Source organism: Erpetoichthys calabaricus, chromosome 1 (genome assembly GCF_900747795.2).
Source record: "Erpetoichthys calabaricus chromosome 1, fErpCal1.3, whole genome shotgun sequence".
Taxonomy (NCBI): Eukaryota; Metazoa; Chordata; class Cladistia; order Polypteriformes; family Polypteridae; genus Erpetoichthys; species Erpetoichthys calabaricus.
The window spans coordinates 167,444,493-167,462,472 of NC_041394.2; the positions used below are offsets into that span (position 1 = coordinate 167,444,493).

Genomic DNA, 17,980 nt, shown 5'->3' on the forward strand with positions numbered 1-17,980 from the left:
TTAATCACTTGTTTCTTAATAATAAAAACATAGAAATCTTGAGAGAGATTGCTTAAAATTAATATTTTTCATAGCATGTAATGTTTGATCTAATTGGTTAAATACATTAACTAAGCATTAGCCAAGCCTGTACAGGCAGTATAATAAATATCACATTTATTCACTGCTCCTATTCATGAAGAGGGTGAATAAGCAATCCAAAATGTAGCAGTCTTCATGTTTTTTTTTTTTTTTTTAATAACAGGAAGATTAAGCCAATCTGTGTCTCATTAGCTCTGAAGTAGAATGGCAGAAGCAACCAATACAGGATCTCAGGAACTGCTGACTTGCTTGGTGTGCCTGGACATTCTGAAGGAGCCGGTCACTACCCCCTGTGGGCACAATTACTGCATGGAGTGCATTACAGGTTGCTGGGAGCAAGCTGGAGCCTACAGCTGTCCTCAGTGTAGAGAGACTTTTACCCCAAGGCCAGTGCTGTGCAGAAACACCCTGCTTGCAGAAGTTGTTCAGAAACTAAATAAAAGGGGCTCCAACTCAGCTTTGCCCCAGAACTACGCTGGACCTGGAGAAGTTGAGTGTAGCTTTTGTGCTGGGAGGAAATTCCGTGCTGTAAAGTCATGCCTCACTTGCCTGGCCTCATTCTGTGAGACTCACATTCAGCTGCACTATGAGGGGGCTGCATGGAAGAGTCATCGACTAGTCAGCCCTACTGGAAATCTGCAGCAAAAGCTCTGTACGCAGCACCAGAGAGGTCTGGAGGCTTTTTGCAAAACTGACCAGATGTGCATTTGCCTGTTGTGTGTTGCAAATGGACACCGAAGCCATGAGACTGTAGAACTAGAGGCAGAAAGGGCAGAGAAGCAGGTGAGACACCTCAGGTATTTCCGGTGTTTGAGGTGGGCAAAATGGTATGTTATCATGTGTAGAGGTTGTCCAAGTGCCCAACTACCTCAATAACCAGACACTTTAAATGAAATATATTTAAATATTTTGTCGATGTGGCATATTTAGAGAGAAGCCCTCTGCACGGATGGTGTCTCCCTTTTTTAATTACTAAATGATAAGGTCTTGGCATCATTTATGAGGCAAAGCAAGAAAGAGCTAAAAAGGTAGTCTTTAAAGAATGGTACAGTTGTGTAGCATCCTCACAAACAAAGAAAAATATCGATGTGTTAAGCAATACACAAGTTGTGGGCTCTGTGGATGACTGTCACAGCCATTTGAATTTCTCACAGACCACGTTATTGAAATGGAGGTAGAAAAACTGAAATATTGTCTCAGTCACAACACCACGACTCAGAAAGAAAGGAGTAAAATAATACATGGTCAAAGCAAAATGAGTCTATAGTAGGACTTCTACAAGGACACTAGTTAAAAAGGTTCTCTCATGTTCATATTTTAACAAAGTTTGGATTCTATGAAGTATAATATTTAATAGCTTGGTCAACAATATGTCATAGCATCATAATAAGCATAACAGCACAATGGTGGAACCCATGAAACCAAGGAAAAAATGTGATGTAAAAAATAAATTTTGCATAAATAAAAAATTATAAAACAAAAGAATATTACAGTATGTACGCAGTCCTGACAGCAATGAGATTGCAGGTTACAGACCTCACTGCAGACCATGTATAGTTTCTGTTTTCTAAACCTATGAACCTTCTATGGAGAAAATGGTTCAAATCTGAGCAGATTGAGCTAGATCAGTCAATTCTTATTTTGTACACCACATGATCAGATTGTCTTTTTTGAATAAAATAACAAAATTAATGCAGGACAGAAATGCTTCGGATATATATATCCTGTTTATGACACAATCTAAAAGTTTGGACTTTATATGCAAGATGTGATTTGGATATTTCTTTAGCTATTTCAGTAGCCTATGTAGACTGTACACCTGCCCCCCTTCTTTTTTTCATAGTTATTTAATTTCTGTGTCTCTCCTTTTCATTTTTTATTTTTACAATCCATTGCCTTTCTTACTTATTGATAGCTTTTCTTGATCCTTCTTTCTTAACTTGATCATTTGATTATTTGCTTCTAGCACCCATTCCCTTGGTCTGCACTGTTTCAGCTACAAACTCTTCATAAAGGTTGGACTGCACACTTTTTTCACCCATTCCCTTTCTCTGCGGCTGTTTTGGTTTACATTGTACATACCCTGGGTTAGAGTAAGTAGTCATTCCAATTTAGAAAATAATAACATCTTTGTCATTTTTTATGCAGACCCAATTGGGGGCTATATTGATTGAAATCAGAAGAAAAATCCTGGAGATAGAAAAGAGCCTGGAGGAGGTGAGACAGACTGTGAGGTTGGTTAAGGTGAGCTGAAGAAATGAGGATGCATGAATCACAGTGAATTTTTTGAGCACAATGACCAAATAAATATTTACATTTTCATTTCATGTTCTTATGTGAATTTCATCTTGGTGACTGATTATATATCATTTAACAGTTGGGATTTGTATATATGGAGCAATTAAAATAATGTCCATTGTGCGCCTTCTGCTATAGCCTTAAATTAGTCCCTTTTCTGCAGTTGCTTATCCAGATCATAATTGTATGGAGTCAAAAAGGGCTAGGCAAGAATCAGCATTGAATAGGGCACTAGTTGATCACAGCACACATTTGAGTGCTCACCCACATTTACTCACTCAAATAGCCGCCAAATAATTTTACATGCATGTTACTAGAATGTAATGAGAAAGAATACAGAGTGTCTATTGTTTTTACATCTTAGTCACTCAAGTTAAGATTAATAAATATATGTTTATGTAGCTATTTATGTAGCATTTCATAGCCATGCCAACCAATATTAGCAACCACCTTTGTAGACTCTGACAAAAACTAAACCAGTTGTAATTATGTCAAAAGAAGTAAAATCTATCAGTATGTTTCTCCCAGTGCTTCATATCCTTGTTTAAGGCTAGGTTAATCACTGAATTCCAGTTCTGTTATACCCTAGTCTAACTATATAGTTATTGATCCCAGCCTGTCAAATGGAATGGCTCAAATTCTTACCAACATTAAAGTATAAGACACGATCCCTTCACTCACATCTAATCTCTTAACTCTTTCACTGTGACATGGCCTCTCTCATCCAGCCAAATGATCTCCTGCCCCAACTCATTTTCCAGCTTTAAAATGAATAAGACTGTGAGCTTCAGACTGCTTTTAATCCAATACATTTTTGGGTCTACACAGCACAATTTCTGCAACAGAAACACCAGACTAAACCTTTCTCTAGGCTTCTGGTGTCCCTAGCATACCTGAAAATTTTGTTGTCTCAGTTAAAAATTCTTTAGAAGCTAAATCACAGAGTTTAACCATTCAATAAAAAATATCAAAAACACACTTTGGTGCAATGAGACAACAATAACTGATTATATTGTCAACCACTGTGAGATGCATGGGAAACTTCTACTTTCAGCTCACATATTTAGGATTTTATTTTTAAAAAGAAACTGGTGAAAGCCCATTACAGACTGAAAGTTCAGTACCTTGAACTCTTAGAATTTTCAAATATGTGCTAGTTAAATGCTCTCTCTGTCTCATCGCTAGGTCTCTGCAGACAGAGAAGTGCAGGAAGTGGAGAAAAATCTTGTTGATCTGATCCGTGCCATTGAGGAAATCCGTAGAAGACTGACTGGACTGATCAGAGAACAGGAAAGGTGTGAATCAAGAAAAGCTGAAAGGATCATGGAGCGACTGCAGGAGCAAATGGATGCTCTGAAGAGGCAAGATGATGAACTAGCAGATCTCTCCAAGACAGATGATCATATTCACTTCCTTCAGGTAGTGTAGCTATTTAGGGGCAAGTCTAAGCTTTAATGTTTCAGACAAACATTTTGTGCAACTCAGAAGTTCTGCTTTCCTTGCATTTTGCTATAGTATTTCCCGACTCTTTGTATCCCTCCTGGTGAGGGAGATTCACTTAGCATTACTGTCGGCACAGACTTCTCCTCTGAGGACTTGAGGAAAGAGCTGTTATGTTTGAAGGAGCACTTGGATGAGATTAGCCAGAAGGAACTTGCAAAAATCACAGAGAGAGGTACGGAATCATTTAGATGGTGTTAACCATCCATCTTGTTTTCCCTTTGTGTCTCTATTTTCTTTTTTACCATTACTATTCCTCCTTTATGCAATGTGCCTTCCATTCTCATGTATGACCAAAGTATTTCAGCATCATCTTAAGAAAATATGTTTGATGAGATCTAAAATTGGCATATTTATCTGTCTTATGTACATGATAGATGAAATAATCTCCTACAGTAAAATTATAAAATATTATCATTTTCCTTTATTCGGCTTGTCTGGTGGTCCAAATGCTACAATTCTATGTGAGAGCACATTTGGAGATTTTGGCAATTGAAAATGTTGAATTTCACGGTCATGTCCTGCATTGCCATAGCTTTTTACTAGAAGTCTGATTTCATGAGCTTAGCCTACATCCACATATACCTGTATTACAGATCTCTAAGCCCATTTAGACAAAATCTTTGCACATCTTTACTTGTTCTTTATCTTACCTCATTCTGATAACAATACCTCATTCATCTTAACGTTGAGTAGCTTATTAGCAACAGTTTTGCCCTTTGGTTTAAAATCTACAATGTGGGAATCAAACCCACAGCAGTCAAAATTCCACAATGTGCCTACCCACTGAACCTTCTTCATGAATGGATCAACAAGGAAGCGTAGTCTACAGAATACTGGCAGATGCTCCTGCAATTTCAAACCTTTCAGTCTCCTTCACTATTAAATGTATCCTCCTCCTGACTATTAAATGCACCTTTATGCAGAAGGGCAACCTGAACTGGTGATCCCAGTTTCTCAGTGTTTTTCTTCTCTATCGTTAATAGAATCAATTGTTTTTTCATGATATATGAAACCAATTTATTATCCTTTCTCTACTTTGTACATTGAGTGACTTTGTTGTATACTGGCTAATGCTGCAGGAAACTGGTCTTGAATCCCATTCCAATTACTATTCTTACTGGTGAGTAACTGTGGGTGACTGTATACAGCAAAAGACTGGTATTAGATGCTGGCTTGCACTCTGCTTTGCATATGTACTGCCAGTACTCAGCAGTACCCCAGTATGGAAAAAGCAAGATTATAGATTATAGATGAACAGTATCATCTCCAAACAGAAGAGCAGTTTCAGCGACAGACTGCTGTCACTGCCCTGCTCCACTGATAGACGTAGGAGATCATTCCTCCCCCACATTATGTGACTCTTCAATTCCACCTGGGGGGGTAAATGTTAACATTATACAAAGTTATTGTCTGTCTGTTATACTGTACCTGCATTGCTATCACTCTTTAATTTAATATTGTTCTTTATCAGTATGCTGCTGCTGGAGTATGTGAATTTCCCCTTGGGATTAATAAAGTATCTATCTATCTATCTATCTATCTATCTATCTATCTATCTATCTATCTATCTATCTATCTATCTATATAAAATTTGTGAATGCAGTGATTCTTTCCCAATTATGTAGCAGATGTTTGCCATTTGATTGTTTGTAATGTTCTCTCAAACGTAGTTCTTTATCTATATTTCATGTATATTTCTCATTTAAATATATTTGGTACTGTCCATTATCTTTACTTTAATCTTGGCATAAGAGATTAAAACATTGGTATTAAATGAGATCTTTAGTACTGTTATAGCGCATCAATGTAATTAACATAGTTGATTATTTTAAATATGTCAGTTGGTGTGGCATATGTCAATGCATCGTGTTTTTAACCTTTTTCAAGAGATCAACATGGCAGTACTTATTTCATCTGCAGGTCCTTCATGTAAAGACCGCAGACTTCCAAAGTACGGGAGAACTTTGCCCACATTTTTGTTATATAATCTGAGGTAGGGCTAAGCGATATAGGCAAAAAATCATATCTCAATATATTTTGGCTGCATGGCGATATATGATATATAAATATATATTTTTATGGAGTGAGTAAAATTTCAGTTGTAAGCTAAAGCCATAAAAGAATTTATTTATCAGAATAAAGGTTGAAATACATAGCAAATTAATATATATATATTTAACTTACAGGCCCACAGTACTTAAAATAACTACCTGCTTTCAGGTTAAAAACACAGTGCAAATGTAAATAAATGTTCAAATGTAAATAAAAAATGGCAGACCTCAGTGTTCTGGAAATGTATTTGAAATTATATCTCTCTTATAAAAAAAATCTTGGAAGGGAGACTAGGGAGACGAGATGTGATATTCTCAGAAGACAATTTGACGTCCCGCGAGAGACACTTTATGTCACGCAAGACAAGGCAGTAAGACAACATTTAAAACAAGTTCACGGACATCTAACCTAGCAGTTGTTGGAATGCTTTTGGCAGACACACTTCATGTGCTCCCAGCTCTTAAAACAACGACAAGCGACAAGCAGAACACGCAGGTCGCCAGCAGCAGCAAGCCAGCTGATGATCCGACCGCTTCTCCTTAGCATGCATTCAGCCAAACCTCCCCCTTCACAACACGAGCGGCAGAGACGTGAAGTGGCAAAAGGACGGCTGCTGTACAGGCTTTTAAATGATCGACACGCATTGTGACAAGCAGAATACACAGCTCGCCAGCAGCAGCAGCAACAAGCCACCAGATGATCCAACCGCTTCTCCTTAGACGACCTGTCTCTTACTTGCCCTCCACTGTTTTAACAAACAAGTTAATAAACTGTAGCCAATGACAACTGCATTTAGGTTTTCCTTAACAAGATATTTTACGCAACTGAACAAACTACACTAACTTGCTTAGACAACTATCTTGCAAAGTAGTTCTTTCTGGTAGTATCTAAGCATTTCATCCTAGCCTAAAGATTTTGAGCTAGAAATACCAGCCTGTCAACCATCCCAGGCTTCAAGGATGCCCTGTGACAACTGACAATATTGCCACTACAACTAAATACCCTCTCTGATGGTGAACTGGTCAAAAGGGACACAAAGATAGTTTTGTGCCAGGCAACTTAAAGTGGGGAAGATACTGCACGCTCCTTCCACCATGCAAGGGGATCTGTTTTGTGCTCTGCTGGACATGGCAATATGTAGTTGGACAGTTCATTCTCAGTTGTTTGCCTCTTTGATGCTGTTGGGCAGGTGGGGGTCATTGTCTGATTAAAAAAAACTTGCAAGGGATATTTTTTCTTTTTAAGTGGTACCCTTGTTGGCTGGTCTGCTGGCTTAGACATATTGCAGCTGAGCTGATTGTGCTGTAGCAGCTCTGCTCAGAGGCCAGAAATTTCATTTGCAGTCTAGCTCTGAGCTTCAGTGCCTTGATCATGTCAGCTTCAATATAAGTGGATTTAAATTTTGGATTGACAAATAATGCCTTGTCCAACAGGTCACTAGATGATGGGTCGGCATACGTTTCATTCATGTAACCCACAATGGCAGATTTGATGGATTTGCCAAGCTCACTGTCTCCTTTATTGTGTGCCAGAATGGTAGAGGTGAAAATCTTTAGCACTGGTTAGACATATGAAAGGGTAACATAGTCCTCCCCATACAAAGCATCTGTGATTTCCTGAAGAGATCTGAGAGCTTTCTGGACCATTTCAAGTACCTCTAAATCTTGCCACGTATGGAAAAGATGCCTGGATTTTTTGAAAGAGAACAGAACTTTTGAAAGTGATCTTTCCTGTTCTAGAACCCTCTCAATCATTTTCTGCCTTGATCCCTAGAATGTTGGCATCTCTGTGATGAGATGGTGAGCAGGCAGATCCAGCTGCAACTGAAATTCAGCCAGATCCCTCCTCTTCCGCTAGCTGTAGGAGAAGCGGACAACAATTCTTTTGCATGAACAAATTGCCCAGGTCACTCGTGGTCATCATCCATGCCATGTTTTGTAATAAAACATGCTTTTACTTTTTAATATTTTACACTTATGTTAAAATGAAGTTCACTTAGGCCTGCTGGAATCGGATTAGCACATGGCTACACATGCATTTAAATTTTTTACAATTTTAACTTGCATTTATTTTTCAATAAATAAATCTATAAAACACGTTTCATTTTTGGAAAAAAGTCTAGCCTAAGAGCACTTTACATTTTATGTTGTAGCAAATTTAAAATTCTCTTCATGAAATAAATTATGTGTTTGAATGACATAACTCAATGTAAAGGCAAGCATTAATTTTGACTTTGATAAATACTGTATAACACATAAGCAGTTAATGTTAATTTTTTTTAAACTTGCACAAACCAATTGTCAGATAAAGTCGATGCCCAAAGCACTGCATCTTTTGCCACTTCAGAAACTGAACCACTTTTCATCCAGCTTCCAGTTTGCAAAGATATCTTGCAGAGTTTTTGCAATGTGCTCACAAGTGTGGTTTTCAGGGAAATAGCTCATTTTCAGACACAAACGGTTAATCTCCCATTCTTTAATGAAATGAATATTCACACTTAAATATGGCTCGCAGGTGTGGCTTGACCACATATCAGTTGTCAACACGAAATGTTTTAGTTTAGCGATCAGGTCGGTAAGGGTACGTCTGACTTGAATGTACATGTTAGGCAGTGCTTCTCTTGCAAAGTAATTGCAACTGAGCAATTCACATTGTGGTTCAAGAGTTTTGTTCAGTCTTTTAAAGCCATCCTTTTCCAGTGTTGAGATGGGAAGCATATCTTTTGCTATGTAATAAGCAACTACCTCAGTGATACTGCACTTCTTTGCACTTTTCTTTTCTTAAGGCAAGGCATGGATAAATAAAGTTTGTAATGTCAATCTGAATTGGTTTAGGCATTTCAGGTGGCAAATGCCTCATAATTGCAGTAGTAGAGTTTAACAACCTGTTTGCATTGAATTTTGTGCCACTGTTTTGAGTGATGAAAAAGATTGGTAGTGTTCCCACTTTTTGACACTACTGCCTTATGGCATTCCCTGCAGATTATGTGATTCTGCTGCTCATCTGACCTGTGACATCCAAACCACCTCCAAATAATCGATCCATTGTTCCTCTTTTTACATACTAAGTCGTCTTCAGTCTTAACTTGTGCGTCATGCCCCTCCATATCGCGAAAGAGTTGTTTTTGTTTTTTATATTGCCCAGCCCTAATCTGAAGTGTTATTTGAATTGATAAATTGTGATCAAGTGTTACTCAAACTGATCTTTGCACTAATGTTGGACTGCTAAAAAGATTATATTGTTTGTGTTTTGAAATCTGATTCAAACAAACTCCACTGTTACTTGATATTACATTTTTTCACTTATGTTGCACTTATAAATGATCTGTAATATCTGATTCAAACATGTATTTGGAAAGATTTATTACACAATACAGTGTTGATATTTTAATGATAAAAGTTTTTCATGTTTGCTTTTTGGTGTTTGTTAGATTTTTAATGTAACAATCCAAAATTTGTATTTTGACTGGCAAGTTTGTTCTATGTTCTGCCACTTTTTTCTATTAAAAGGACTCTTTTGCAAACCTCAAGTCTGCAATCTTGGTGTTATCTTTGACAGTAACCTCTCTTTTGAGAAACAGATTAATTCTGTAGTTAAGAGTTGCTTTTTCCAGCTTCATCTTTTAGGTAAGATCAAGCCTTTTTTATCTTCTAGGGATCTTGAGAAAGCTACTCATGCTTTTATCTTTTCTTACCTTGATTACTGCAACTCACTGTACTGTATTCTGGGATTAGCAAATCCCTGATACGTAGGTTACATTTGGTCCAGAATGCTGCCGCTCACTTTCTGGTTGGGGCAAGAAAGTATGACTCTGTTTCTCCTATTTTAGCTTCTTTAGCACTTTGAGCTACATTATTTGTATGAACATTTGCTATATAAATACATGTTGTTGTTGTTGTTGTTTACATTGGCTACCTGTCAGTTTTCGAATTGATTTTAAAATCTCGTTGCTAGTTTTTAAATCTTTACATGGGCTTGCTTCTGCCTATTTATCTGAATTGTGTGCTGTACACCAGCCATTTAGAGTGCTTAGATCTTCTGGTCAGTTGTCTCTTGTTGTCCCTCGTACCAAGTGTAAAACTAAGGGGGACAGGGCTTTTGCAGCTGCTGCTCCTCACCTGTGGAACTCTTTACCTCATTACATAAAGGAGTCATCTACAACTGAACTGTTCAAAACAAGATTACAGACTGGTTTCTATTCACTTGCTTTCCATGACCTTCAGCTATACTGATGGTTCCTCATTGTGATTATGTAATCTTACTTCTATTTATTATTTTTTCTATTTATGTTCATTTATTTTATTTCTATTTATGTTATTTATGTTAATTGTATGTTTTTTTTCTTCTTTTATTATAAAGCACTTTGGCCACAGCATTTCTATGTTGTTTTAAATGTACTATATAAATAAATTGACATTGACTCAGAACCATAGGGTGGCTTGTTACATGTGCAGTTTACTTCTTTCATATATCCCATAATATGTAGTTAATTTAATCAAACTTACATTTAAAGTAACAGATGGCTGTGTAGATGCTGCAAGTTATTTATTAGATTAAAAAATAATTGCTAGACTAATCAATAAAAAATAAATAAATAAATAGGTGCGGCCCTAGAAATCTTGTGAGTTTATTACTTGTTAGTAATGCTGTTGATTGCTTTTGGTGGGCAACTTTTCAAGGTCTTAACAGAGTAATGGATTTGTTATTGGTTTGATGTGTTAAAGCTTTTTGAAGTAATTGTTTAATATTTTGTGTCATTGTGTATTAACTTGTGGCTGTTCTCAGTCTTTAGCCACACTCCTATTACCAAACTCCCATCTCTTTTAACTTGACATTGGCCATCTCACTGCAGCTCATTGTGCAACTGCACTCCATCCCTAATTAGAAAATGTTTACTTTATTTAGTTGTATTTATGCACTGTGCAGTCACCCGGCCGCTACCTCTGAAGAATTCCCTCTCTATTTTTGTCCCTCCTTTTATGTAGAGCTATTGCTTTGACTTTTATTTTGTTTTATTTTATTCTATGCTTTGGTTTAATGCATGTCTGTAACCTTAGCTGGACAAGAAGTTTTTCAGTTTGTTCCATTTACCATCTCCAGATATTGGTCTTAAGTGAAATCATGACATCCGAATTCAAATAGTGGTATCAGATGACTGACCTTAGACCAAAGAAAACATCTTTGTCATCTGATATTGTGAATTCATTAGATGTCAAAACACAAGGAGAGCCAGATTTGTAAATCAGGAGAAATCCACATTAAAAGGAAAATGCCCTTTTCTAAGCATTTAGTAATATTGTTACATTTATATGTGTTAGCATAGGAACTACCATTTTCAGGCATGTGATGCAAATACCATTGTTACAATTGTTAGTGTAATGTGTATAAATTTTTCTGTGTTTAAAATTTTTCAGAGATCTCAAATATTTTTTAATTATGGTTTTGTAAAACAGAGAATTCAAATACATTTTTATTTTCTGATAATATTTTTGCTTGAGAATTGCTTTTATATATTTATCGCAGTGCCATTTTGTCTTCTAGCAGGTGACACCATTTTGTCATCTTGTTGCAGTGATGTGGCGACTCATTTAAAGGGAGTTGGTTAGAAAGTGACATAACTTGCTTGACTTTTTAAAAGCTGATATTGTTATGATTTTTTTCTTGAATTTTAAAAATTATAAAGCCATTAAAATAAATTTATCAAGAGGTTTTGCTACTCATTCATTTTATATTTTGTTGTATTGTTTAATTTTTTCCAGTGAGTCCATTATGGGTAGGTCATGTGATGATGATGTGGCAGTGGTCAAGTATGTTCAGTGTCCCTCAGTGGATAAAACTCTTGTTAAAAAAAATCCTTAGTCATAGTCCGTGCAGCAAAGGAATCTTTAAAAGTTTAATGCCAAGTTTAATTTCTTGTTGGAACTTCCCCCTCTCCATAAGTTTTTATTTTTATTTTGACCTTTAATAAAAGTGAAGTTTTGATGGCATTGGTCTTCCTTTTTCTGACCCTCATATTCCTCTGACTATTCCCTTGCCTTGCTCCTTGGTTATTATCTCCTGGTTATTTGGTCAACTCCAACATCTTCTTAACATAGATGGCACTGAACAATAAACCTGGATAATTTATTTAGGTCTCTAGAAAAACATTCATGAATGTGGTATGTGAGACTCGAGTATAACAGCAACTGTAACACTAAGTCTGTTTTAGATCTCAGTTTGTTACTGTAACCTCAGTGATTAGTTTTTGTTCAGTAGTAATGAATTATTAACTTGAACAAGTAATAACTAAGTTTCTCTCTTAAATGATTTATTTCAGCAAAATTTTTCATCTCTGGGTCACTCGTGATCTTTCCAAATATCCTAGTTTGCAGACGACTTATTTCTAATTATTCCATTTTCTCACTTTGTTTTGTTTTCAGACTACTTTGAGGACCTCATTTTTCAACATTTGTTTCTATTTTTAGTTTCATCTAGTTTATTGTTTTGAAGCTTAGAATTATGGTGTAGACATCGAATTTGACTCAACTTTGGTGCTCCTTTATTTTATTTCCTGGTTTTGACCTTACACCTTATTTCTCACAAAAATATTCCTTTTACAATGTTTGTGTTTTGAACGTAGCAAAAGTAATTTTAATTATTTTATTTTATTATTTCGGAAAGCACTTGTAAAAGATATCATTCTATCTCAGCTACTTGTTTAAAATACAATATTAGGCACATGTACATGGCAACACATTAAGTAGAGACTGTTTGATGTTAACAAATCTAATGAGAAGATACAAAAGCAAATAAAACAGTCCATAATAGTTTTGGTAAATTTAGGAAGTAGGTGGAGTTCATCATTCTAGAATGTGATTAGTTGACCAGCTGACACAGAGGAGGGAAATACAAAAATCCCATAAGATTGGTTCAGTAGGAGAAAAATAAAATTCTGGAGGGCCACGGTCTGAAGACAGGAGCAAGTTAATTAAATAGTTAAGTCCGATGGTAATCAGTTTCTGCATCAGAAGGACCTAGGCCAGCCCACCTTCCACTGGGCACAGTTGATACAGTTAGCACAGTTATTAATAAAGCTTTACAAATCCTTCTCATTTTCTCCAGTACCCTGGTGACTGCAGAATAGACCACTTTGAGCAGGTGTGGGTGGCGCACAGGATGAGAGACAAAAACAAAGAAAGTAATTGATTAAGGGTGGGTACTTATTTAAACATCAAAGAGCAAAACTTATCATCAGATAATGTTTTAATTACTGGAAAGCCAGATTAAAAAATTAGGTTTTAGAAGTTTTTTGTAATGTTCCACAGATTTAACCTGGCATATTTCTCTTGGTAAATTATTCCAAATTTTATGTGCACAAGAACAGAAAGCTACCTCAGCAGTTCTTTTATGTTTTGATTTTGGAATAACGAGCAGATGAGTATTTGTAGATCTAAGATTGTAATTTGGTACATAAGGAAACAGGCACTGGCAGCCAATGTAAAGATACTGATAAAATTTTTATTCAAATAATCATCTGCCGAGAAACTACTTTTTCTAGAATTTGGCTGAAAAAAAGCAAATTGGAGATTAGCCTACAACTGTAAAAGATAGATCAATTAATTTTATTTTTCTTGTGCATAGGTTTAACTACAGCAGTTTTTAAAAAATCTGGGAAAATGCTAGAATCTAATGAACAATTTGCTATGTCAAGAATGTTGTTGATTAGTACATTAGAAACTTCTTTAAAGAAGCTTCTAGAAATGAGGTCTAACTAATTTTAGTGAAGCAGCTTAGTTCACAATACTGAGTGTGTTCAGGCTCAACAAAATTTTCCTTTGAAGTCAGCTTTTTATAGCAAGTCTAATATAATTTTTCACTAAAATAAACTGCAAAATCCTCACTTTTAGCCTCTAATGCTTTCACTGCTAATATAGCTGGGTTTAAAAGACGTTCAAAGGTTGAAAATAAGACTCTTAGATTTCCTGCACTGTCATTAATAATTTTAGAAAACTAAGACATTCTCTCTAGATAAAGTGATGAGTTATATTTAGTCATACGAGTCTTTAGAATTTCATAATAGACCATTAGTTTAGTCTTCCTCAATTGACATTCTGCCTTACAGCACTCTATTTTTTAAGTTGGCAGACTGTCTCAATTTTCCATGGTACTATGACCGTAAGTAACTTCTTGACATGTTTTTCGGGTGCAACCCATATCTTTGCATTTAAATACTCTACCATATTATTTACATCATAGACCACATTGGAAAAGGCCAGTGAATTCAGCCAGACTATTTATCTTATTAGAAAATCTACAGTATATTTCATTATAATAGGTTTAGTGCAATGTATTTCTTTAGATAAAGCCCTTATGCATCCATTATAATTTAATTCATATTCATGTCTATTATTAAACATGTTATTTAATAGTCAAGAGTGTTGTATTACCTTAGCGATGTTTTTGGAGAGAACCTGAGCTCAGAGTCTACTGGGGTGTTGGCCATCCCACGTAAAGAACTACGGTCTCACCCAGAAGAGACCACAGTTATCTAGAAAGCCGAAGTGGTTCTTCTCACAGAAAGTCTTCAGCCTGTTGGGAGTGAAGTCTGCTAAACACTTCATCTGATCTCCTCCTCACTGGAAGTGGTCCCGTGATGATGATCCTCACAGCCAGGGTCCTCTTCTTAATGGCATGAACAAGGAATGAGAAATCCATCTTCAATATCTCTGACTTTCTGTGCCGAATATCATTTACAACCGTGTGGACAACAACAATTCCAAATTGTGCTTCGCAATCATCGGTAATGCTTTCCTTTCAATATTCAACACACAGGCTCCAGGGCAGCAGAACAGAAAAGTCTTGTGGTCAGATGGCAGAAAGTTTAAATTGCAAACAATCAAATCTGCAATAATTAAAATGTCCTTACAAGGTGTAGGCAAGTTGGGGAGCAAAGAAGTCCAAAGTGGTTGGCGGTCTTTAGTGGAGCAGGGGTGGAGCTTTATACTTTCCATTTGCAACTGGACACAACCCATTTTGAATGGGTTTTAGTGTTTTCTTCATTCTATTGTGAGTTTACATTCATTGGATTTAACAATCAATTAGTTGTTGACAACAACATTGGAATCAACGTATGGAAAGATTCTGTCGTTGGGTTAGATGGGCCCAGCACAGGATGTACTGTAGAATGTCCAGGAGAGGATGCATGGCCAGTTGGTTTAAATCTCCAGGACTGTGTCTGATTTTGTCTTTGACTTTTTTTGTTCTAATTGACTGTGGAGTCCCAGAGGTTTATTTTCTCCAGGGATGCTGCTGACTGGAGTTTTTGTTTTTCCTCTGTCAACTGGTCACATGTCTGTTTAAGCAAATTTCTGTCTTTATTTGTACTTATTATGTATTTCGTAATTTGTTAAATTTATGTTTGTATCATCTTGTGAATTTTTCACAGCACTCTATGCCTGTACTCAGTGATGAGCACTATACAAAAACAAAGTGAATTGAATTTTAATTTATCGTCCAGCACAATATCTTGAAAAGGTTCACTAACTTTGTTTAGATTTCATTGTAGATATCATTGCAGTGGGTTGTGATTTCATTCTGTATCTCAGTTTGAAGTAGTTAATCTCTCTTTCTATGATGCCTATTGACCATTGTTAAGAACTGGTTTGTTTAAATGACTCTGCTTTGACTGTCCAAGTAGCACTCCTTAGATCATTGTGCCTCTTATGATGTGGCACTCAATATGTTATTTTCCGGTCAATAACCTGTGAGGCAGTTAAATAAAGCCCACCCATATGGAAGGGTTCACTTAAAGATGTCCTGTTCTCTATGATTTGTTTTATCAGCAGTTATGTTTTCTTTCCTCTGCAGGTGATGGTATAGTTTCCATGCTCAGATCGCCAGAGCCAAGGAGCAGAGAGGACTTTTTAAAATGTGAGACAATGTCTGTTTTACAATAAGAATGAAGGTGTTTTCTTATTTGAAATTTATAATAATTCAGAGTGAGCTGACACCCCAAAATAGATAGTTATTATGGATTTATAACATTTTGTCCCTTATGGGAATTCCAGACTTCTCTGTGTATTTTTTGAATGTAAGTGGGCTGTGTAACAGTATCTAGCACTACCTCCTCCAGCCACTGGCCATGTGTCCCACCTAAGCAAAGTGAAAAATCTTTTAGAAAGATAATTCACTTCTTGTGTATTGTTGCTAAATATTGTGTCTTTTTGCTTTAGGTTTTACAAATCTAAGAATATCTGTGAGGGATCAAAAATTAAAATTAACTATTTGAAAATTATTAGTATATTGATGGTGATGTGCAAATAGCTTCAACGTGAACTTAGTAGAGGTTTAAGTATCATTGATTTCAATCAAAATAACAGAACTTTCACACAAAGGAGTTAAGGCTTTCAGTTAATTGGAGAAGGGTCAGAGATTGGAGTGGCATTCAATTTGTACTTGTCTGTCTTCCATCACTATATTAATGTTGCATATAGCACACTGAATGGTTAATTTTAAAAATATAATCTATATTTTCATAGCCATATTCACTGAGAACAAACTCATTCAGTTGGTCAAACAGTGTCACAGAATTGGGCACAGCATTTTTATATCTGCAATTTTATTAAGCACTTTAGCCCAAAATATTCTCTTAATTTAGTTTGATATTGCTTTTAGGCAGCAAAGCTGTTTCCTAGTAATAAGTAAAATTGCACAAATGTAAAAAAAAAAAACCTCAGCTTTTACACACAGTGCCTCAGAATGTTTTTCACCTTAGTCATCCAGTCTCAAACCACTTCTTAGTGTGAGTCAGAGTCAACATGTTCAAATCAGGGGCAAATGTTTTAAAATTGCTAAAATTTCATCAAGCCTAACAAACAGTGCATTTTTTTCCTAATGTATGACGTGCAGAACTTTTTAAGTTATAGTGTTGTCATTAGATTCCCATGATGCATGTGGTAATGATGCATATGCTAATGGGCCAATTGATTGTCTTCTTTCTCTGTTCAGATGCCTGTCACCTTACATTGGACCCCAACACGGCACACACACGCATTTCTTTATCTGAAGGTAATAAGAAAGCAACATGGATGGAAGAGGCTCAGTCCTTTATTGATCACCCTGACAGGTTTGATTGTAAGCTCCAAGTTCTCTGTGCAGAGGGCCTGTCTGGAACCCGCTGCTACTGGGAAGTGGAGTGGAGAGGTGGGGCGTGGATAGGTGTCACATATAAAGGAATCAGCAGGAAGGGACGGGATCTTGCCTGTCTTCTTGGATGGAATGACAAATCATGGAGTCTATTTTGCTCTAGTTCAAGCTACATTGCTTGGCACAATAACAACAAGACAAAGATCAGTGCTCCCTGCTTTTCCAGAATAGGGGTATACCTGGACTATCCAACTGGTTGTCTGTCATTTTTTTGTGTCACAGACACAATGATGCTTTTGCATAGGTTCATGGCTTCTTTTACTGAACCTCTATATCCTGGTTTTGGACTCCACCCTTATCTTGATTCCAGTATTACAATCTGTCCTCCAGACCAGTCTTCTCAGTTCTGATTTGTTCCTTTCTAGTGTAATCAAGTCTGATGTGGAGAATGAATGATTTTCTTTCTTTCTTTCTTGCTTTCCTAGAATAAGGGCCCTGTCAAATTCCTTTTTTAATAGTATTCAATCCTATTCACATCACAAGTCTTATTTTTTTTTTTTACCTATTGTTGAATATTATTTAAACATGTACAGGTTATTTTTCCCCCAAACATAGTCTTTCTTAATACAAAGGCATGCACTGTTAGATAAATCAATCAGGGGTCCAAAGTGATATTTCATCAGAAAGTTTACACATTCTATATTGCTGAAAAGATTTTATGTTCATTGGGCATGCTACACATAGGCAGTGTGGTGCAATGGCTTGGACACTGGACTCTAAACTACTGAGTGAAGTTTTTGCTTTTGCCTGTCTGTGTGCCCTGGAGCAGCCTGTACTCTAATTAAACTAATGTGTAACATATCTTGATCTTGAATGTTGTTAGATAAAAATAATCTAAATATACATTAACAACCATAATAAT

General features: G+C 36.3%; 1 protein-coding gene across 1 annotated transcript; it reads left to right on the top strand.

Annotated features, from left to right (window-relative positions):
- The first annotated feature begins 279 nt into the window (after window positions 1–279).
- Window positions 280–17,516, top strand: LOC114653292 (tripartite motif-containing protein 16-like). The gene is made up of 5 exons (XM_051932079.1): window positions 280–864; window positions 2,230–2,325; window positions 3,565–3,798; window positions 3,895–4,054; window positions 16,921–17,516. Exons 1-5 carry the CDS (start codon window positions 286–288, stop codon window positions 17,466–17,468), a joined length of 1,617 nt encoding a protein of 538 aa, XP_051788039.1. The 5' UTR covers window positions 280–285; the 3' UTR covers window positions 17,469–17,516.
- The last annotated feature ends 464 nt before the right edge of the window (window positions 17,517–17,980 follow it).

What these genes read in the sequence shown, in the direction of transcription:
- LOC114653292 (XM_051932079.1), top strand. Translation starts at nt 286, where the DNA reads ATGGCAGAAGCAACCAATACAGGATCTCAGGAACTGCTGACTTGCTTG. An exon ending in CAGAAAGGGCAGAGAAGCAG is followed by an intron (nt 865 to 2,229) that starts GTGAGACACCTC and finishes TTTTTTATGCAG; the next exon opens with ACCCAATTGGGGGCTATATT. An exon ending in TGCAAAAATCACAGAGAGAG is followed by an intron (nt 4,055 to 16,920) that starts GTACGGAATCAT and finishes TTCTCTGTTCAG; the next exon opens with ATGCCTGTCACCTTACATTG.